The sequence below is a fragment of the Ceratotherium simum genome, chromosome 16 (genome assembly GCF_057802395.1).
Source record: "Ceratotherium simum simum isolate JZ-2026a chromosome 16, ASM5780239v1, whole genome shotgun sequence".
Lineage (NCBI taxonomy): Eukaryota > Metazoa > Chordata > Mammalia > Perissodactyla > Rhinocerotidae > Ceratotherium > Ceratotherium simum.
In genome coordinates this window covers 10,208,018-10,228,625 of record NC_141915.1, presented here as the reverse complement: position 1 = coordinate 10,228,625, position 20,608 = coordinate 10,208,018, and the positions used below count along the sequence as shown (strand labels likewise).

The following is a 20,608-nucleotide window of genomic DNA, read 5'->3' as shown; positions in this document are numbered from 1 at the left end:
ATTACTTTTCTCCAATCCATCTCTTCTTGTCTTTCTTCTTCCCCCCTTATTCAGTTTCCAGTAATAGCCTTTCCACTGCCCTTTAACTTGACCCAGTATCTTGTTTTTGTGAGGAAGATCAGCCCTGAGCTAACACCCATGCCAATTCTCCTCTTTTTGCTGAGGAAGACTGGCCCTGGGCTAACATCTATTGCCAATCCTCCTGCTTTTGTTTTTCCCTTTTTCTCCCCGAAGCCCCAGTAGATGGTTGTGTGTTGCAGTTGCACATCTTGCTAGTTGCTGTATGTGGGATGCCGCCTCAGCATGGCTGGACAAGCAGTGCGTCGGTGCGCACCCGGATCCCAACCCGGGCTGCCAGTAGCACAGCACGCTCACTTAACCGCTAAGCCACGGGGCCGGTCCCGACCCAGTATATTTTGATCATTCCCATTTGACAAAACCTCAACCCATTAGCTTTTTCTGAGAAAGCCAGAGCACAGGGCAGATTGTCTCATTATAATTTCATCATTACCCACGTGTGGGGAAAATAGGGAATGGGAATGAGAAATAGAGGTCAAAGGTAATAAGAGAGAGCACTAGAGTGGTGCAATGAGAATAATATGCCGTGAACTGAAGGGATGTGATGACCTCAGCTCTCTACACCTGAGGTCTAAAGACAAAAGCCATTTTACAACATAAAAATCAAGTCCTGTCCTTTCTCTGGGTCTCATCAGTCAACAGCTTCTGGTCAGTCAAATCCTTTGTTAGACACTGGAGGCTCTTACAGTAGAATCACACACCTCCCTTTTCAGCCCAAGCCACTGTTATAATTTATTTTTCACCATTGTGATCTTCCTTCCTTCCTTCCTTTTCTTCCTTCCTTCCTTGTTTCTTCTTTCTTTCCTTCTTTCCTTCTTTTTCCTTCTTTCCTTCTTTCCTTCCTTCCTTCCTTCCTCCCTTCCTTCCTTCTTTCCTTCTTTCTTTCTTTCAGATTAGCCCTGAGCTAACATCTGATGCCAATCCTCCTCTTTTTGCTGAGAAAGATTGGCCCTGGGTAACATCCGTACCCATCCTCCTCTACTTTATATGGGACGCCGCCACAGCATGGCTTGACAAGCAGTGTGTTGGTCCACGCCCAGGATCCAAACCTCCGAACCCCGGGCCACCGAAGTGGAGTGCGTGAACTTAACCTCTACGCCACCAGGCCGGCCCCATCACCATGGCAATCTTACATGGAACTATATGTTTCTTTGATCAAAGATCTGTCTCCCGAGTACAGTGTAAACTCTGTATTTGCTCTCCACTGTATCCTACCCACAGCACAGTGCCTAGCACCTACTAGGTACTCAATAAATACATTGAAAGAAGAATGTATTTACACAAGAAGAATGTAAATACACAAACGAAGAAATGTGGATGTTAAAATCAGTAAAGGTCAAGACACATTTTTTTCCTTAATAGAAGAGTAAACTGAGTGGACTGGGTTCATGGGTGGCTTTGCAGGTCTTCTCAAGCATTTCTCTTTTTGAGTTCATTTCTGTAGTCATTCAAAGTTACAAGTTCTAGTCATCACATCAAATGAAGGACACTGTGTTTTTGTTGACTTGAGGTGGAAGGACACTGTGTGTTTGTTGAGATGGAGGTAGGGAAATAAGGAGAACCAGTAAGTCTTGCCTCCTTAATTTAAGACCTGCGTGGCAGCCAACATGGCTCTTCAGTTTCACAGAAAAAGACAGAGCACTGAACTGAGCGTGCATTACAGTGTCCTCAGCAAACGGTGTGCTGGAAGGAGTACTATTGGCAGGGGCTGAGTGCTGAGGGGGAGGAGTATGTGCAAGGGGGTCCAGGTGGGACCACCTGGAGAAGGCCACTTTCTCCAGAGAGGCTCCCAGCCTCCCCATCAGGCCAGCCCACCCCTGGGTGTCCCTCCAAAGAAGGCCTGGGATGCCGTACCCAAACCAGGGCATGGACAAGGGGGATAGACTGGAAAGAAAGGAGGTGGGCATCAGCAGTGAGCCGGTTGGGGGAGGGTGTCTCCACAGCAGCTGAGCCTTCAGAGTCCCAGGGTCAGCAAGGTGTATCTCCCCAGCGCCTGCTGTATTCAAGACCCTGGGGCAGAAATCAAAGAAATCTTCAGTCTGTCATTAGAAACTTGAGGGTAGCAAACAGCCAGATGGTGGAGCCCCGTGGACTGCTGTAATGCAGCCTGGGTCTTAGAGTCCTGTCTCGGGCTTCAAGAAAGACCCTCTTCTGTGAGCGGCCCACTAGGAGTACCTGTGACTATGGGCCGTTTTCCCCTGAGGAGTGGGTCTGTGCAGCTTCATCTGCCTAGTCAGGCAAAAGGAGCAGCTCACGGCTACAGAGGACAAAGAATGTGAAACAGAGAGCCCCACCCAATCTGTCACTTGAAGTATCTTTTAGGGGAAGCTCAGCGTACCACCGGAACCCATAGCAGGGGATGCGGCCCAGACTTTTGGGATCAGGGAAAGGTTCTTGCGATTAGCTGAGACCTAAGGGATGAATAGCAGCTTGTTACAAGAAAGGAGGCAGAGGGCATTCTAGAAAAGCAGAACGATATTTGCAAAGCCTCAGAGGTGAGTGTGTTAAGGAACTGAACAAAGGTGAGTGAGTCTGTCTGGAACATGAAATATAAACGGGAAACAGAAGAGGCACAGTTAAAGGCCTAACAGAGCAGGTGAAGGAATCTGGACTTTAGACTAAGAGTAATGGGAAAGCATTTCAAGAGGATAGACATGAGCAGATTTGCATTTTTTGAAAGATCACTTCAACGGCAGAGCAGGAAGACAGGAGAAGATGGGAGGAGTCCAATAAGAAGTCTTTGCAGTCTCCAGGCAGAAATAATCCTGGCCAGGACTAGGGTGGTGGCACTGCAGAAGGAGAGAAATGGAATGATTTGAGAGACATTAGGAGGTAGAATCACCAGGAACTGGATGTGAGGGGAGAGGGAAAGAGCACGAAGAGCCAATGCCCAGACCTCTCGCTTGGACTACTGGCTGAGTGATAATTTCAGGAACTGTGGCAGGAACAAGGGAGATGACGCAGTTTGGGAGGAAGATGATGTGCGTTGCTTAGGACTGGTTGAGTCTGAGGTGTTGGTGGGACAGGCAAATGGAGGTTTCCAGGAGGCTGTCAGAAGATATCTGGGATGGGGATGAGGATTTTGGAGGCACTGGTATATGTATGGGTAAGGTTACCTAGGAGGAATGTGTAGGGCCTGGTAACCCAACATTTAAGGGGTTGGCAGAAATGGAGGAGGCTGAGACAGAATGGCACCACTAATCTTTTTTTTTTTTTTTTTAAAGATTTTATTTTTTCCCCCCAAAGCCCCAGTGGATAGTTGTATGTCGTAGCTGCACATCCTTCTAGTTGCTGTATGTGGGACTCGGCCTCAGGATGAACGGAGAAGTGGTGCCTCGATGCGCACCCGGGATCCGAACCCAGGCAGCCAGCATCGCAGCGCGCGCACTTAACCGCCAAGCCACAGGGCCAGCCCGTCACCACTAATCTTATAACCAGCTGAATGGCTTCCCACTGCCCGAGTCACTGGACCATCATGGGATGCCCCTGGGAAGGTGTCCAGGGCAACAGAAGGGATTAGGGAGCCACCTGTTCTCCTCCTTCATCACCAAGTCCTAGCTCTGCTGACCCCGTCTTCACCTTGAGGCCATCTCCTCTCTCTCCTAGATCCTTTCCCAACATAGCACGGACCACTCTCTCCACTCCCAAACACCTCACCTTTGGAAGGTTACAAGGAAATGGCCTTGATTAAATAAAGCAGATGAAAAGAGCAAAACTATGTGGCACTTGGGAGACTGGGGCCCCGTGGACTCCCAATGGCATCTTCTAGGAGGCTCCAAGGGAAGGAACAGAGGGCATCCCCCCTGGATTGAAGACACAAGGGTCCTGGCCTGGGTGCAGCCTGAGGAAACCTCCGCTCACCTTCGAGGATGTAATGTGCCTCCATTCCCCATGAGGATGCATCAGATTCTGAAGAGCTGTGATGGGACACTCTCTGCCTTCCCTCAGACTCAGGACAGGCCACCAACGGGATGTCCACTATCACACACCTCTTCCATTTGACAGTATACAAATTGCATCCTCCTCCCACTTCTGGAATATATGCTGAGAAACAGCTGTGAGATGCAGGAGGGCATGTGTCTGCTGAGAAGTCAAAACTGGGAGTTGCCAGAACCTAGTCAGGAGAATACATGAGTCATTCCGAGGGCAGTGGGGATATGTGCTGTTCACTGGCTCCAGACACAAGGTCCTTATGAAGACACGTTATAGAGAGCACTGACATATGGTGCAGTCATCCCTGCTTCGGTGGCTATTGATAATCCCACACTGGAAAGGGATGAATCACAGAATTAGAGGCACTGGACTCCACTGTTGGGAAGAGGGGACAGAGGGCAAGAACCCGCCCTCTCTCCTCTTTGCCCTACCCACAACCAAACCCCTCATCTCCCTATTTCTGTCATTGCTGTCTCCATTCTTCTTGGCCAGGCCTCCATCTTTGGTGTACATTTTTCCATTCTTCCTCTACACTTTGTGGGTCACCCATATTATTGCTTCCCTTGCTGGTTGCTTATCTGGCTTCATATCTTCCTCTCCCACCTCTCCTAGCTTAGTGCAGACCCTCATCACTCCATACTCGGGATATTACAATCACTTCTTATTCTGTTTCATCCCTAACTGGTCAAACACCAACTGATGTACTACAATACAATTCTGGTGCTGACCACCCAGAGTTAGCATCAGGTCCCACAAGTCAAGGGCTCAGTTTTCCACAAGACTGCGCTCATTTCAGGTGCCAGCCACAAATCTCACGGGTCCTCAGGTCACCTGCATTTCTGGCCAAGTGGCTATATATCCAGGGATTCCTGCAATCCCCACTAGAACAATAGTGGGATTCAATAACTCACTAGAACAACTCACAGAACTCATGGAAGTGCTATACTTAACAATTACTCTTCCATTGTAAGGATACACATAGGCAGGTTTGGAAGGGTCCTGGAAGCAGAGCTTCCATGCTCTTTCCCCAGGGAATCAGGACGCATCACCCTCTTGGCACATCAATGTGTACACCAACCAACAAACTTCCCTGAGCCTCAGGGTCCAGAATTTTTATTGCGGCTTTATTGGGTTCATATCAAGTGGCTCAAAGCTCCAACCCCCTAATCACATGGCTAGTCTTTCTGGCGTGGCCTACCCCATTCTGATTCTCTCCTTAGCATGAACTATCAGCACCCACCATGAATAACAAAGAACTCCTATCACTTGGGAAATTCCAAGGATTCAGAGTTTCCCTCCCAGGAACCAGGGACAAGGCCAGTCAAGTTCTTTATTGTACATCTCTTAACTGGTCTTAATCAGTAAATAACTTCCTGTCTCTTAAGCAAAATCCATTCAATAAATATTTATGGGCCAGGCCCTATGCAATTCAGTGGGGAAGCTAAAGGTGAGAGATGGATATGGTCCCTGCCCTCCTGATGCTTAGTCTCCTGGGGACTAGAGCACTACAATACAGGGAGGTAACTGCAGTGGGGACTGGGAGGCCAGGAGAGCCCACAGGAGGAGCAATTAACCCTGACGATGAGCTAGCCAGGCAAGAGGGGAAAAAGAAATTTCTAGGCCGAGGGCATAACATGTGCAAAAGCCCAGAGGTATGAAAGAGGTTGACTCAATCAAGGGGCTGAGGGAAGTTCAAAGACCCTTACATACCCAGTGTGAGGACAGAACAGTGAGATATGGGGCTGGAAAGTTCCATGGAGGGTTCTGGGTGACAGCTATGGAATCATCCCAAACACAAGGACACACTGGTCTTCCTGGAACAGTCTTCATGATATCAGGCCTTTGTTTAGAAATCTACTGTGGCTGCCATTCACTGCCACAGGACCCCGGGCATCTCTCTGAGGCAGTCTCCTCAGCTGTAAAGTGGGGCACTAATGTCTCCTACATTATGTCTCCCACATTACAGGATTTGAACCATACGCCCTAGCTCTCCTTGCTCAGGCCCGAGGCTCTGAAAGAAGCACCATGTTTCACACATTTTTGGATCCTCCCCTAGAGCCTAGTGCATGGCTAGGGCACATAACACTTTATAGCTGGGTGTCTTAAGCTCCGGTCAATCAACTTGGATGGAAAAAAACTACATTTATTATCAATCACCTCTTAACTGAAATTTAGCACTTCCTCTAATTGTGACTGTAGATAACAAACCACAGTAGCCTTAACAGTACCTGTGACTTTGTCACAATAGCAATCTCAGATATTTTCATTCACATTAGAGTTGTTGCAGATCTCTGAAACTACGATTTATGTGCATCACTAGTTTGACATACTTCTTAGACCTGCTGCTAGATCTTGTTAATGTGATAACAAAGAAGCACACTTTTACTCTATCAAAAATCTAGGTTTTTTATTTTGATAATTATATTTAAATACTTTCATTTCCTTTGTATTCCTATATATTTTATTTTATGAATTTAAAAACAGTATTCTGAGTAGGAGCCCATGGGCTTCGTCAAACTGCTAAGGGGATGCATAGTAGAAAAAAAAGTTAAAAATCTCTGCTTAATAGAAATATATGTTGTCCTAACTCTTCCCAAAGGGATGCTTGACTTTGGGTGTTGAGTCATCTCTCTGGTCCCAGTCCATCACTTCCACCTCTTGGTGCCCCCAAAGGCTGGGGGTGGCGGCTCCGGGACACCTGTCCCCAAAGCAAACAACTGTTATCAACTGCATGCAGGGCATTAGATAAGCCAATGTCCCAGGGGTACAGAACCAATCAGTTGCAGCCCTACTTCAACCAGTGAAGCTGAAAGCTGGACATACCCTCACACTCTTTTGAGACGGCTGCAGGCCATCTCGACCTACTGAGATGATACCCATCATCCTAGCCACAGCCAGCTGGACAAGGGATCTTGAAGCCGGGTATCTGAGGGGTACTGTAGATATTAAACCAATTTGCTATTTTTCCTGTTTAACTTGAGGGGTGACTCAAGGGTCTCCAAGATTTGTGAGCCTGTTTTGCAGGAGAAAGAATGCTTTCGGGGAGGTTGCAATCACCGGATAGCCAATCACCAGACAGATGGCTGCCCTCAGCAGCTGTTGAAGCCCAGAAGTCAGATTGCCCAGAGGCTTATCCGGAGTGACCCCTTTGTTTCCCTGAAGCCCCTCCTGCCAAGCCCCTTAGTTCTATAAAACCCCCCTGCTTTCTGTTCTAGGGGAGGTGGATTTGAGCAAACCCAGGCTCCCACCTACTCATTTTGGCCACTTCAAATAAACCTTTCTCATCTCCAAGCAATTTGAATAAACCTTTCTCATCTCCAAACACCGATGTCTCAGTGTTTGGCTTGCTGGGCATCGGGAACACGAATTTGAGATTAAGAGGTTCGGTATAAATCTCATTCGTGTCTCGCTAGTGGGCTGGGAAGTGGCCCGGCAGGAGAGCTTGCCAAGTAGGTACTTTCCGATTGAAAAGCAACTAATAGACACAATTAGATCCTGTCTCTCAGGGAGTTTGAATTTGAACACACATGGGGAGTCAGCGAGAAGTGACAGACACAAAGAAAGACGTGAAGGGCAAGAGGGAGGGAAGTGGAGTCACGAGTGGGAATTTGCCAAGTTAGGGTGGCCTTCCAACCCAGTCTCCCAGAGGTTTGGCCCAGCATCTCTATTACTTCACGGAAGTCTGCTTCCTGCCACCTGGAAGAGACCACCTAACCCGTGCCCCAAGAGCTCCAGAACTGTAGAGGGCCAGGAGTCCCCAGCTGCACAATGCTCATAGCAGAGCATGACTCTTGACACGCCAGAGACCCAAAATAAGGAAGTTTCTCAATAAGGGTGGGTTTCTTCTCAGTTCCCCTAATCTAGTCTGGCCCATGAATAGGTCCTACCCCCTTGTACCCAGTGCCAGGGCCCTGTTAACTTCTATGTCCTTGCAGGTCCCTTTCCAAGGGTTTCCTATCTGCCTGACTGCTCACAAAGCAGCCAGAGCCAGTATTGCCCCTGGTGGGGAGGGGACGGGGGTGGGGGATGCAGACGGCAGGTTAGCAGAAATGGGGAGGGAGAGCCAGAGAGGTGTATCACTTCCTGTGAGAGAGAGGCAGCACGGGGTAGACTTTTCCGACCTGGCTCCCTTGGTTCCCCACATCCAGGCTCCTCTCTCACTGGGGCCCATAACATTCTCCTCCTCTCTAGGATTCCTCATGGGTCAAACTTAGTCCACTCACTCTCTTTGCCCAGAAACAGTTTCAGATTCAACTATATCCACACCTCCTTTAATCCTAACAATGTTTTAGAGATGAGGAAATGAGGCTCAGAGAGAAGTGAGGAGTCCAAGATCCTCAGCATACTTTATAAAAACCCTGCACATGGACCCCTCACCAGCCTCCTTTTTCACAGCTCCCTGCTACCCATTCCCTACCACACCCTTGCCAAATTGATAGACTTGCATTCCCCATAACATGTCCTCTCATCTCCAAGTCTTTGCTTCTGATGTTCCCCTGGCTAGATACCCTTAGGATTCCCTGGTGAATTCTCTGAGTCAACCTTTAAGACTCAAAGTATACCCCATCGTTCCTTGTATACTCCCAGTGAAGCAGGGGCTGCGTCCTAATAGCTTTTGTATCTCCAGGGCCTGGCAAGGTAAGGGACCAAAAAAATATGTGCTCCTTGGCCTCAATGTCACAAAATTATTAGGATCCAGAGGTATGGTCAGCACCTTGGGATCCTGTGGGTGGGATGGCCTCAGGATGAGAATCCTCCTGCTCCGTTCTTGGCTGGGAAGTAGGTGACATCTAGAACCCTTGGGGGCACGAGTGGTCCCCTGGGTTCCAGAATTCACACTGAGTTTATTCACTCACTCAACAATACATAATGGGTCTATTATGCGCTGAACACTGCCAGCTGCTGAGGATCAAAGATAAATGGAGAAATTAGCTGAGAGGATATACTTGAGCTGAAACTTGAAGAACACTCTAAAAATCTATAAAAGAAAAATAACAGAGGTTTTAATCTGTGCTTTCTTCCAGGTGTGTGTGTGTTGGTGGGGGGGAAGGCCCCCCTCCCCACCCCCTGGTAGCGCTGCCACGGCGAAGATTTGCAGGGGATTAGATATATAATCCCCAGGTTGGGTCTCGCCTTCAGGAAGGCATGAGGCCTGAATCCTAACCTGGCCCCACACCTGGCTCCATTGTCCTCCTAATTCCCCAGCATCCGATCCGGGAATTAGCGGTCTGATGGGCAGCTCAGTCGCGATAAAGCCCCGGGGACAGAGCTGGGAGACCCTGACACTATTCTCCCCTGACTCGGGAGACCCCACCTGGATGTCGGTCCCTTATACAAGCAACTGCCCCTAAAGGTCTCAGGCGACATTCTTAGAAGGTGTGACCCCTTTAAAAGGAGGAGACTGGCGGACGCGGACTAGTGACCACGCGCTCGTCACAAATCCCAAACTGAGGTTTTAGCTCCAAGCCGACCTCGCGGTCCCGCCCGGCGCCCTCTTAAGAGCGTGCCTGCCCGGAGCAGCATCGCTGGGTACCGCCCCCAAGGCGCGGGCGCCGATTGGCCAGCGCGGTCGCAGGGCGGGCCAAACCTTAAAGGGTGAGGGAGCTAAGAAAAACCGGAGGCGGCAGTGGCTGCTGCGAAACGCGGGGAGGTGATGCCACGTGGCCCCATTTGGGTTTCTTTTAAATCTCTCTAATGCCCATACCCCAGCCTCAGGCCTATGGAGCCCACGCGAGACTATCCACTCTTCGGGGGCGCCTTCTCCGCCACTCTCCCTCCCGGGGCTATTGACGTAAGGTGAGAAGGCCCAGGCGCCGAAGGAAGCTGACTGGGTGGGCTGCGGGAGAAGACGGGGCCAACCAGGGTCTGCTTCGCCTCTCTCCAGCGACCTCCGACCGGTCCCGGACAATCAAGAAGTTTTCTGCCATCGCGTTACGGACCAGAGCTTGATCGTTGAACTCCTGGAGCTGCAGGCCCAAGTGCGTGGCGAAGCGGCTGCGCGGTGAGGAAGGCGGGCCCGCGGCTGGCCAATGGGAGGGCCGGAGCCGAAGGGGGCGGGGCCTCTGGCAGGAGGGTAGATCAGGGCCATGAGAACTCCAAGGGCAACACCATATCTCCGGAAGTGAGCGAAGCTTAGGATTTACAGATGCTTGTGGGGGGCCGTGAGAGATGCCCCTCCCAGACCCTACCCCCCTCACTCCAGGTACCACTTTGAGGACGTTGGCGGGGTGCAGGAGGCTAGGGCTGTGCAAGTGGAGGCTGTGCAGCCCCTCCTTTTGGAGAACCTGGCCCTGAGGGGCTGCTGTCAAGAAGCCTGGGTCCTCTCTGGCAAGCAGCAGGTAGCTAAAGAAAACCAGCAGGTGAGGGCCGGGGGGGTGTGAGATATCCTGGAGGGGTGCAGCGGGTGGCCCAAGGGGACCAGGTAAGCATCCTGATTCTGATGTCTTTAGGTTGCAAAGGTCGTGACACTGCACCAGGCCTTGCTGCGGCTGCCCCAGTACCAGACTGATCTCCTGCTCACCTTCAATCAGCCCCCGTAAGGAGGACAGGAAGGGCACTTGACTCATGACTTGGGTCCCCAGGAGAATCGGCAGGGAGGGGCAGAGCAGGGAGACTGGCTGGTGGGGACCTCCAAGGAAGCAGGAATGGGCCAGAGGTTTGCGGTTACAGAGAGCCACGTCCTGGGGCCGGCCTCATGGCGTAGTGGTTAAATGTGCGCGCTGCGCTGCTGGCAGCCCGAGTTCGGATCCCAGGCGCACACCGCCCACATGCTTGTCAAGCCATGCTGTGGCGGCGTCCCATATAAAGTAGAGGAAGATGGGCACAGATGTTACCCAGGGCCAGTCCTCCTCAGCAAAAAGAGGAGGATTGGCATGAATGTTAGCTCAGGACTGATCTTCCTCACAAAAAAACAAAACAAAACAAACCAGATACCCAGGTCCTCTGGGGAACAGGAAGTGGGAACTTCCAAATCTGACGCCTTGATGATGTTCTCTTTCCATCTGTTCCCCACCCCCCCACAGCCCTGACAATAGGTCATCTCTTGGCCCTGAAAATCTGTCACCTCCACCCTGGAGCCTAGGTGACTTTGAACAGCTGGTGACCAGTCTGACCCTTCATGATCCCAACATCTTTGGTCCCCAGTAAAGACGCTGAAATGCTACATGATGCTGCTGAAGATCTGGGGACCCCATTCTGCAAGGGGAACAAGGGGTTGGATTTATTCCCCTAATTCCTTCCCTGTGCATAAACATAAGACACCTCCTCTCTGCAGAAATAAACTTGCTTTATAATCAATATAATCTCTGTGCCTTTGAATCTAACAGGACACCTGTGTCCCCCCAATTCCCTTTGGTCTTTAGGGAGAGTTTAAAGTTGTGCATGGGATCAGAAGGGACCCAAGGCCGGCAGTGGAGAAAGGGAGGAAATATACTTTGGAATGACTGGTTCAGCCCTGAGAGAGGGGTTTGAAGTGTACAGAGGGCTGAGTAGGGAAGGTTTAAAGCAACACCCAAGGAAGGGAGGGAAACTCTATCCCTTGTACTGATTCAACCCTGAGAAAACAGATGGGGAGTGCAGTTGGCTGTCCCCTCGGATGGATGGAAGGTTACCTGGTCAGAAGTCACCAGGACACAATAATGAAGGCAGAAGTGTCCAAGGAGTGCTGATTTGGTGGAATGTGGGAGTGGCTGTTATTTGGTGTATGTGTAGTAGAGGGTACGCAGCTGGTCCCAGAAGAAGAGGGAGAGGATGGTGTGGGGGCCAAGGCGGAAGTAGGAGGCACCTATACCCTTGTACATGCCAAAAATGCCCTCTGTCCGAGCTGTCTGCAGCAGAGCGTCCAGAATCCCCCGGTACATGAGGCCCTGACAACAGGTTGGAGAGAGAGGGAGAACACAGGGAAGGAGTTTGTCAGAGCCCATCAGGGGCCTCATCTCTGCAGGCTGCATTTTAGGTTCTCCCTCCTGCACTCACAATCTGCCGCCTCCCCTGCTCTCCCTGCCTGCCGGCACCCCAGGGCACTCCCTTACCTTGCCTTGAGTGTCTGTGGGCTGGTTGTAGAGCCTTGTGCTGGCCACATCAAAGGGGGTCATGGCCAGGACCACTGCAATGCCACTCACCATGGCGGCCGCCAGAGCCACCGTCCAGCTCTGGGGAGGAAATATCTAAGAGGGGAGGGACAAAGAGCTTTGTCAATCAGCCAATCATTCAACCCCTGGGAAAGGACAGGCCCTGTGCTGGGGATACAGTAGAGAGAGCTGGTAACTCGGGGAGCTTCCCCTCCACCAGTTATAACCCAGTGTGATAACATTATGAAGGAGGAAGGGCAGGAGGCCCTGAGGACTCAGAGACACCTTCTGTGGGAAGGGTGTAAAGAGTCAGTGACCCCAAGCCCTCTTGTTGCTCCCTCACATTGAATGTTGCACTGTCCCCTCTAGGGCTCACTTCAGCTTGCCCTCCCTGTGCCCACATTCCCAGAGTGACCCGACCCGTTTCCCAGGCAGTACCTCCCACTGGGTCATGAGGTCCTTGGTGGACGAGAAGGTGCACAGCTGGGTGGAGGAACCGACGATAACTCGGGGCAGGCTTCCCAGGGCCCCACGCCACAAGCCCACCAGACCATGTTTCTGGCCAATCTCGATTAGTGCATGAAACATGCCCTAGTAGGGGGAAGATCATGGGGGCAGGGTTCAGTCACCCCAGCATCAGAGGCTGCCACCTCCTAACACTGCCAAGGATGGGTCCTTAACAGGCACCTGATGTCTAGACAACTGGTTCCGTGTTGGCTTAGAGCCGAATGTAGCCCCTCTGTTGTCTACCACCCCGTTGTTCCCTCCCTCGCCAACCCAGAATAGGGGCAGGGTGTATGGAAGTGAGAACATTAGCAGGTCAGGAGAATGGGGCAGGAGAAACAGGTGCAGAAGACTAGAGAAACTGGAGAAGAAGTGGGGAAGGGAGTGTCAGTGGATTCCAGGGGCAGAGTGGGGCTTAATGATGGGCTGGACAGAGCCGTGGCTGGGTTGGAGCCATTGGGTACAGGCAGAAAGCTGGGGGGCAATGGGAGAGAATGGGCAGGAACTCCAGTGGGGCTGGAAAACCCTCACCTGATGCTTATACTGGTGTCCCACAGCAATTTCTGAGGCTGCCTGTGCCTGTAGGTGTGTCTTCACCTGGGAACGAGAGAGTATCACAGCCTATGGCCCAGTGGCCCTCCTCCCACCTCAGAGACCCAAATGCCTGACCCCCTCACACTTCCTCTGGGGTGTTCCAAATACCCTTTTAATCTGATAATTATTGTTGTTCCCACTTAACAAACTGGTCATGAGACTCTGTGTTCCTTGGCTCCAGTCCCAGGGGATGGATCTCCCAGCACTGCAAGACACCCCACCCTCTCTGCATCTTCCTTCTCTTGGGGGTGAGGGTGCGGGATGGGGAGGTTGGAGAAAGGCAACATTTCCTAAGACTGTTCATGTTAGGCAAGACCTGGGTGTCCAGCCCCTCATGCCAGCTCCCATTCCCAGACCAGACCTCCAGCCACCACCACAACCAGGCTCCCCATCAGACTCTGGGGCAAGTTGTGAGGGGTCATCTGCAAAACTTGCTCTCTGGCCCCCAAGCCCCATGGGGTCACGTGTCCAGCTGACTTCGGAGAGGCCACTGTCCCTGAATCTTATACCCTGGGAGTGAGACCAGACTGCCTCTCCTTCCATAGAACTCACTGCTTCCCAGTGTTCTTCCAGGAGGAACACTAAGCAAGGCCTAGTCCTAGCAATAAGCAGCTGTGAGACCTTGATCTGGTCACTTCCCCTCTCTGGGCCTCAGGCTACTGACCCTTCACCTGTACCAGAAAACTCAAAGAGGCAGGCTGTGAGATTGTAATTCTGTGATGATGAGGACCTTCCCCCTAACCCTACACTCACTGATGTATATTACTCAAATTCCTCATCCTTCCCTACATGAACCCACTTCCAACCTCAGTATCAGGTTGTGAAGGCCCAGGCCCCCACCCTACACCAAAGGTCTGCCCTGAAGGCCCCAGGCAAGACCTTTCTTCTCACCATGTAGATGGGGCTCCCCAAGTAGGCTCCCGAGACCCCAGCCAGGGCCCCAGCTGCTGCGCTTCGGACAGGGCTGAGGGTGCCTTCAGCTGTGTGCAGGTAGCCCCCAGCCTCAGCCAGCCCGTAGGTGCCCAGCCGGATGCCATTCATCAGGAACTGGTATAAGAGGGCAGGGGCCAGGCCCTTCTGCAGGGCAGCCAGGCCATCCACCTTGCTGATGGTAATGAAGGCATGGAAGACGTTTCGGTAGTGCCGCTGGTAGGTTCCAGGAGCCTGCAGTTCTCCCTGCAACTGCATCCTGGTCTTCACCACCTCCAGGGGGTTGGTAAACAAACAGGCCCCGCAGGCTGCCAGGCCACTCATCAAGAAGTCCATGGTGGTGTAGTGGTAGCAGGAACTGGCCCAGGAGTACGAAAGTCAAAAGGAGCTTCAGAAACGGGGTCAGAAATTAGGGGAAGACCTCAGTTTCAGCAGTCCAGGCTTCAGGAGGTAGGGATTTAGAGGTCTAGAGTCAAGAGTGTCAGGGTCAAATGTCAAGAGGCGAAGGGTTAGCTGGACTTTGGGAGACAGAGCTGGCAAAGAGAGAAGAAAGGAGTTTAGGAGAGTCTGGCGAGAAGGTTATGACACAGGGCCCTGTTGGTCAAGGGATTCGAGGTCTAGGAGCAGCAGAAGTCAGGAGGACGGCAGGTAGGATGCTGAGGATGGCTGGCTAGGGGGGCCCGGGAGTAGGGGAGGGAAACGCGGAGTTGGGAGATGGGAGCCAGGGAGGAAGGAAAAAGAAAACAAGCAGGTTAAGGAGAAAAGGATCCGGGAGAAGATCCAGTGGCGTCTCCGGGACTGCAACGAGATCTGGATTGGGGAAGGACGTCGGGAATCCCTCCAGGGACAAGCGTCCCCAGGCAGCTGTCGGAGCTCGCAGCAGCTTCGCTGGGGCAGCGCCGGACCGCCACACTCCAGTCACTGGAGCGCGGCGCCCAATGGGGAGCCGTGGAGAGCCATAGCCGAGAGCCTCGGCCAATCAGCGCCAAGCCGGCTCCGCGGCCAATGGGAGGAGCTCTCGGCGACCCGGCCCCCGGAATCTGCGCCGAGGCGGTTGGAATTAACTCTCCGCGTCCCGGCTCCAGGGCAGGGGCCTTGGACTCGGTGCTCTGGGAGAGGGGCCCGGGGAGCTGAAGCTTTATCCCTGGCGGGGAGGGGAGGTGAGAGCCTGGATTACTGGACGGGCGCAGGGGCCGAGCGTGGAGGCAGCAGTCCCCCATTGGGGTGTCTGGGGCTGCACCTCTTGCGGGCGGAGGGCTCCCCTCCTTTGCCTTCTGTCCCGGGTCATTGCTGGCCGGGGTTGCCAAACTGTAGACCCACACCCCGCTCGGTTCAGGCGCCCGGGGAGCCTGGAAGCTGCGGCTCCGCCCGCGGGGTGCGAATGGGTCACACCTGCTGGACGGGAGCGAGCTCCTGAGGCGGAGAACAGCTTTTGCAGGTTCTAGTGCCGGGGTGCGGCTGGCTGTGGGCGCGGAGGGAGGGAGGCCTGAGGGATGGCCAGGGGGCGTAGTCACATCCCTAGGCTCTTTTGATCCGCACAGTAACCCAGAGGAGAAGGCCCGACAGGCCCAGACAGGGATTTTGATCCCTGGGTTTAGGTTACACAGGATTAGCAAGTGAGGGGCGAGATCGTGCGATTCGGGACTCCTGTCCTTGCTCGTGAGTCTGGTAATGGTTAATCACGGAAGAACTTCTGAGAAAAGAGACTGGGGAATCTAGTTTGGAAGGGGTTGAGGGAGTAGGCTTGGAGAAAGAAGGCGAGAGGATAGAGGATGGCATCTGGGGAGGGAGGAGGCAGAGGGCTCACCTGTGTGTGAGGCAGCCACCAGACTTAGACTCAGTGCCTTTTGATTTCCGGTTTGGGTCTTGATGCTTACCAGCCGGATAGCCTTGGGCAAGTTATTTAACATCTCAGAGCCTCCTTTGTAAAATGAGAATGATAATTATTGCACATACCTGAGTGAAAGTGTTGGACTTGTACTAGGTGCTCAATTATCAGGTTTCCAGAAAAGTCAAGAGCTGTCAGACCCCTGTGCCCTTATGTGTCCTGTTCCCACGGCCGGGAATGTCTTTGCCCCCTTCTTTTGGTGATCTCCAAATCGTTCTTCACCTTGAGCTTCCTGTCTCCTGACTCTTGAAGCTTTTTCAAATACTCCATAGTCAGCCACTTCCATCCTGCTTTGCTCCTCAAACATTTACCCACGTTTCTCATTTCTGTTAGCAATTATTTACTCTCTGACTCCTTCACCACACCTGTTAGCAATTATTTACTCTCTGACTCCTTCACCACACCGGGAGATCTTGGATGCCCCAGGGGCGGGGTCTGGGTCAATTCTCCCTCACCAGTGAGTGTACTGAGTCGTTGAGCCTTAGGATGAGGCAGGAGAGGTGGAAGGTAAAGTAGAGCAGATAATGGGGTCTCTCAGGACGGGCTCTGAAAGGGACCCGCCAAAATTTCCCAGGAATGCTGCCCAAATGCCTCCACCTGCTGGATGGGATGAGAGTTCATCATTGTTTTAATCCTTGAGTTTACACCAGTGGTCCTCAAAGTGTGGTCGCTGGAGCAATAGCAGCAGCACCTGGGGACTTCCTAGAAATGCAAATTCTCTAGTCCCACCCCAGACCTCCTGCACCAGGAAACTCTGGAGGTGGGAAACTCTGGAGGTGGGGCCTGACAATCGGTTTCAACAAGCCCTCTAGGTTATTCTGATGTGTGCTCAAGTTTTAGGCCCTCTAGGTTATTCTGATATGTGCTCAAGTTTTAGAACCGCTGGCTTAAGTCTTTTATCTTTAATATCCAGGTGCTCTAGAGATAAACAACTTTTAAAGTGTTATTTTTTGAAAATAAGCTTAATTTTTAGAACAGTTTTAGATTTACAGAAAAATTGTAAAGACACTATGAGAGTTCTCATATACTCCACATCCTGTTTCCCTTATTATTAACATCTTATATTGATATGATATATCATTACAATTAATGGACCAATATTGATACATTATTATTAACTAAAGTCCATATTTTATTCAGATTTTCTTCCTTTTTGCTTAAAGTTATTTTTCTGTTCCAGGATTCCATCCAGGATACCACATTACATTTAATTGTCATTAGGCTCTTCTTAGCCATGACAGTTTCTCAGAGTTTCCTTGTTTTTGATGACCTTGACAGTTTTGAGGAGTATTGGTCAGGTATTTTTAGATTGTTCCTCTACTGGAGTTTTTTTTCTCATGATTGGACCGAAGTTACAGTTTTTTGGAGGAAGACCACAGAAATAACTGCCATTCATCACATCATTTCAAGGGTGCTACTTGATACATACTAGAAAAATGACTTATCACTGTTGATGTTGAAGGGAGAGGAAGAGTATCCTCTACCACTCTGGGTCCTTCCTGGCTGGGCTACAAATTAAATTGACTTGAGACCAAATAGCAGGAGAAAAATCAAAGTTTAATAACATGTATACATGGGAGAAACTCAGAAGATAGAAATTGAGCAACTCGTCATTCTGACTAAGCTGTTATTCAGCTAAAGGCGAGGAGGGTGTTGGGGGAGTAGTGGTTTGGGATTTCAGAGGGGAAGAAGACAATTCACATGGAGATGGAAATGCAAATGTCTATCAGATGACTCTTTACAGGGCCACCCTATAGAGAATGTGGCTGGAGAGACAGAATTTTTGATAAGATGCGCTTGTTGGTGCCTTTCTTATTGCATCTATTTTACATTATGCTACAGCCATCATATGGTAGTGGCTCCTTCTTGTAACAGGCCTTCTATGTTAAATTCTTTAGGCAGTTAGTGGGGGAGGTCAAATGTCCATCAGAGAAAATAATCAAGGTAAAGAGACATATTTTGAGGTGGCCAATTTTGATCTTCCATAATGTTGACCTGATCACCTGGCTGAGGCAATGTTTGCCAGCCTTCCCCATTGTAAAGTTAGTCTATTTTCCTCCTTTCCATACTATACTCTTTGGAAGGAAATCACTGTGCACAACCTACATTTAAGAAGTGGAGAGTTAGGCTCCACCTCCTTGAGGGAGAAGATCTACATAAATTATTTGGGATTCTACATGGGAGATTTGTCTCTCTTATTTATTTATTTACTTATTTATGTATGTATTTATTTATTCATTCCTTTATTTATTCATTCAACCATTTATTTCTATCAGTATGGACTGATGGATATTTATTTTATACTTTGGATTATAATCTAATATACTTTATTTTGTTGCTCAAATTGTTCTAGCTTTGTCCTTTGGGAGCTCTTTTACTTGGCTCCTGTGTTTCTTTGACATATTCCCGTCAATTTTTTTTTTAATTCAAAAAAACTTTAAAGCACTGCCTTACTTTCTGGCAATACAAGATGCTCAGGCTCATTTTGTGTATTTCCTGCCCCAGTCCTAGAATCAGCCATTTCTCCAAGGAGCCCTAGTTCCTTTTATTGAAGAATGGTATTAGAAATCAAAATCTGGAGACTAGGCATGCTTGTTGCCATTGGAGTGCCATTGCCTCTAGACCCTCTCAACGGAGAAAGCAAGTAAATGTATGTGTGTATAGTAGCCCATGTATGTACACATATCTATAGATGTTTCTATATGTAACCATCTGTATCTATATTAATTAAACATGAGTTCATACTGATGTTTCCAACTCTAATCCATTACTATATGGATCATTCTAGCCACCTCTCTGTGCTCATCTGTAAACTCTCACTCCAACAGTGAGAAACCTGGCCCCTACTATCTGCCGTCCGTTTACTTAATTGTTCAATCCTAGTATACATGTGTAGGATTATCAGAATTGTTAACCCATAACCCCATGGGAAACCACCTTATCAGCTAGAGTACAGTGCATCTGTGCAGTTCCTTTCGCCTTTAGTCTTAGAGACTCCACTCATTTCCTAAGTTACTTAGGTCAGCACCTTCCCTCTCCCTTCCTTTAGTAAAGTTATTTCATACATTTGTAAAACAGTTAGATTTAGTCACATTCTGCATTCCGTCCTGGGATACCCTGATCTCCTACCTGATTTTTTAAAACTTGCATATGTTAAAGTTCACTCTTTGTGCTATAAAGTTCTAAGGGTTTTGACAAATGCGTTATAGTATGAAGGGGTAAGAAGAGTATCCTCTACAACTCTGGGTCCTTTCTGGCTGGGTTACAAATTAAATTGACATGAGACTGAATAGCAGGAGAAAATCAAAGTTTAATAACATGTATATGGGAGAAACCAGGGAAACTGGTTTCTCTACAAATGGTGGTGGTTTTCACCTTAAATAGCATATTCAGGTAGACAAAGGAGGATGTTGGGGGTGGGGAGGAAGACAGCCATGGGAGATTACCAGAAAGCACAGAGATCAAGAATATGCAGGGACCAGCCCCGTGGAGTAGCAGTTAGGCGCGCGCGCTCTGCTGCTGGTGGCCCAGGTTTGGATCGCAGGTGCGCACCGATACACCGCTTGTCAGGCCATGCTGTGGCAGCGTCCCACATAAAGTGGAGTAAGATCGGCACAGATGTTAGCTCAGGGCCAGTCTTCCTCAGCAAAAAGAGGAGGATTGGCATGGATGTTAGCTCAGGGCTGATCTTCCTCACAAAAAAAAAAAACAGAGTATGCAGATTTAAGTCCTCTCCTTCCGTACTGATAAGAGTTTCCAGAGATAAGGTCATACCCCCCCCCCCAGTAGAAAGAGGGAGATATCTTTACAAATGGACATTTCTCTTACAAATGTAAATGTTTGGTAAACAGAACTTTGATAAGAATGGGCTTAGTGGGGACCCTGCCAGTCTATCCATACCCAGAGTTAAATTCCTTTAGGCAGTTAGTGGAGGAGGTCAAATGTCCATCAGAGAAAATAATCAAAGTAAAGAGACATATTTTGAGGTGGCCAATTTTGATCTCCCACAAGTATTATACAGAATAGTCTTACCACCCTAAAAAAATCCCCTGTATTTCACCTCTTCAACCCTCTTTGGCAATCACTGATCTTTCTACTATCTCTATATTTTTGCCTTTTCCAGAATATCATATAGTTGGAATCATAAGGTATGTAGCCATTTCAGATTGGCTTCTTTGACTTAGCAATATGCATTTAAGGTTCATCCATGTCTTTTGTGACTTGATAGCTCATTTCTTTTTATCAGTGAATAATATTTAATGGATGTACCACAGTTTGTTTATCCATTCATATATTGAAGGACATCTTAGTTGCTTCCAGTTTTTGGTGATGATGAACAAAACTGCTGTAAGTATTTGTGTGTAGGTTTTTATGTACACATCAGCTTTTAAATCAGTTACTACCTAGGAGTATGATTGCTGGATTGAATGGTAAGACCACGTTTAGCTTTGTAAGAAATGCCAAACTGTCTTCCAAAGTGGCTGTACCATTTTGCATTCCCACCAGCAATGGATGAGAGTTGTTCTGCATCCTTATCAGCGTTTGGTTGTGTCAGTGTTTTTGGATTTTAGCCATTCTAATAGGTGTGTAGTGGTATCTCTTGTTTTAATTT

At 49.6% G+C, this 20,608-nt stretch overlaps 2 protein-coding genes across 4 annotated transcripts; one reads left to right on the top strand and one right to left on the bottom strand.

The window, feature by feature from the left end:
* Window positions 1–4,745: 4,745 nt before the first annotated feature.
* SLC25A35 (solute carrier family 25 member 35) lies at window positions 4,746–15,005 on the bottom strand. Of its 2 annotated transcripts, none has more exons than XM_087440438.1 (5): window positions 14,070–15,005; window positions 13,116–13,181; window positions 12,519–12,671; window positions 12,042–12,176; window positions 4,746–6,709 (listed from the first exon to the last, which is right to left on the bottom strand). In XM_087440438.1, the coding sequence occupies exons 1-5, from the start codon at window positions 14,442–14,444 to the stop codon at window positions 6,635–6,637; spliced, it is 804 nt and encodes a 267-aa protein (XP_087296564.1). In that variant the 5' UTR covers window positions 14,445–15,005; the 3' UTR covers window positions 4,746–6,634. The 2 variants fall into 2 exon arrangements, with proteins under 2 accessions (XP_087296564.1, XP_004433147.1); XM_004433090.3 differs by lacking the exon at window positions 4,746–6,709 and adding an exon at window positions 11,276–11,876.
* On the top strand, window positions 9,640–11,308 carry RANGRF (RAN guanine nucleotide release factor). 2 transcript variants are annotated; one of them, XM_087440439.1, is made up of 5 exons: window positions 9,640–9,807; window positions 9,896–10,012; window positions 10,214–10,349; window positions 10,461–10,546; window positions 11,034–11,308. In XM_087440439.1, exons 1-5 carry the CDS (start codon window positions 9,731–9,733, stop codon window positions 11,155–11,157), a joined length of 540 nt encoding a protein of 179 aa, XP_087296565.1. In that variant the 5' UTR covers window positions 9,640–9,730; the 3' UTR covers window positions 11,158–11,308. The 2 variants fall into 2 exon arrangements, with proteins under 2 accessions (XP_087296565.1, XP_004433146.1); XM_004433089.3 differs by having other exon boundaries at window positions 9,641–9,807; window positions 10,214–10,370; window positions 11,034–11,307.
* Window positions 15,006–20,608: the final 5,603 nt, after the last annotated feature.

Bases quoted from the DNA above. Each gene is read 5' to 3' on its own strand.
- SLC25A35 (XM_004433090.3), bottom strand. From the start codon at position 14,444: ATGGACTTCTTGATGAGTGGCCTGGCAGCCTGCGGGGCCTGTTTGTTT. The intron at 13,182-14,069 runs GTGAGAAGAAAG...TCTCGTTCCCAG, and splicing joins TGGGGAGCCCCATCTACATG to GTGAAGACACACCTACAGGC. The intron at 12,672-13,115 runs GTGAGGGTTTTC...TCCCCCTACTAG, and splicing joins GACACCAGTATAAGCATCAG to GGCATGTTTCATGCACTAAT.
- RANGRF (XM_004433089.3), top strand. From the start codon at position 9,731: ATGGAGCCCACGCGAGACTATCCACTCTTCGGGGGCGCCTTCTCCGCC. The intron at 10,013-10,213 runs GTGAGGAAGGCG...CCCTCACTCCAG, and splicing joins CGTGGCGAAGCGGCTGCGCG to GTACCACTTTGAGGACGTTG. The intron at 10,547-11,033 runs GTAAGGAGGACA...ACCCCCCCACAG, and splicing joins CTCACCTTCAATCAGCCCCC to CCCTGACAATAGGTCATCTC.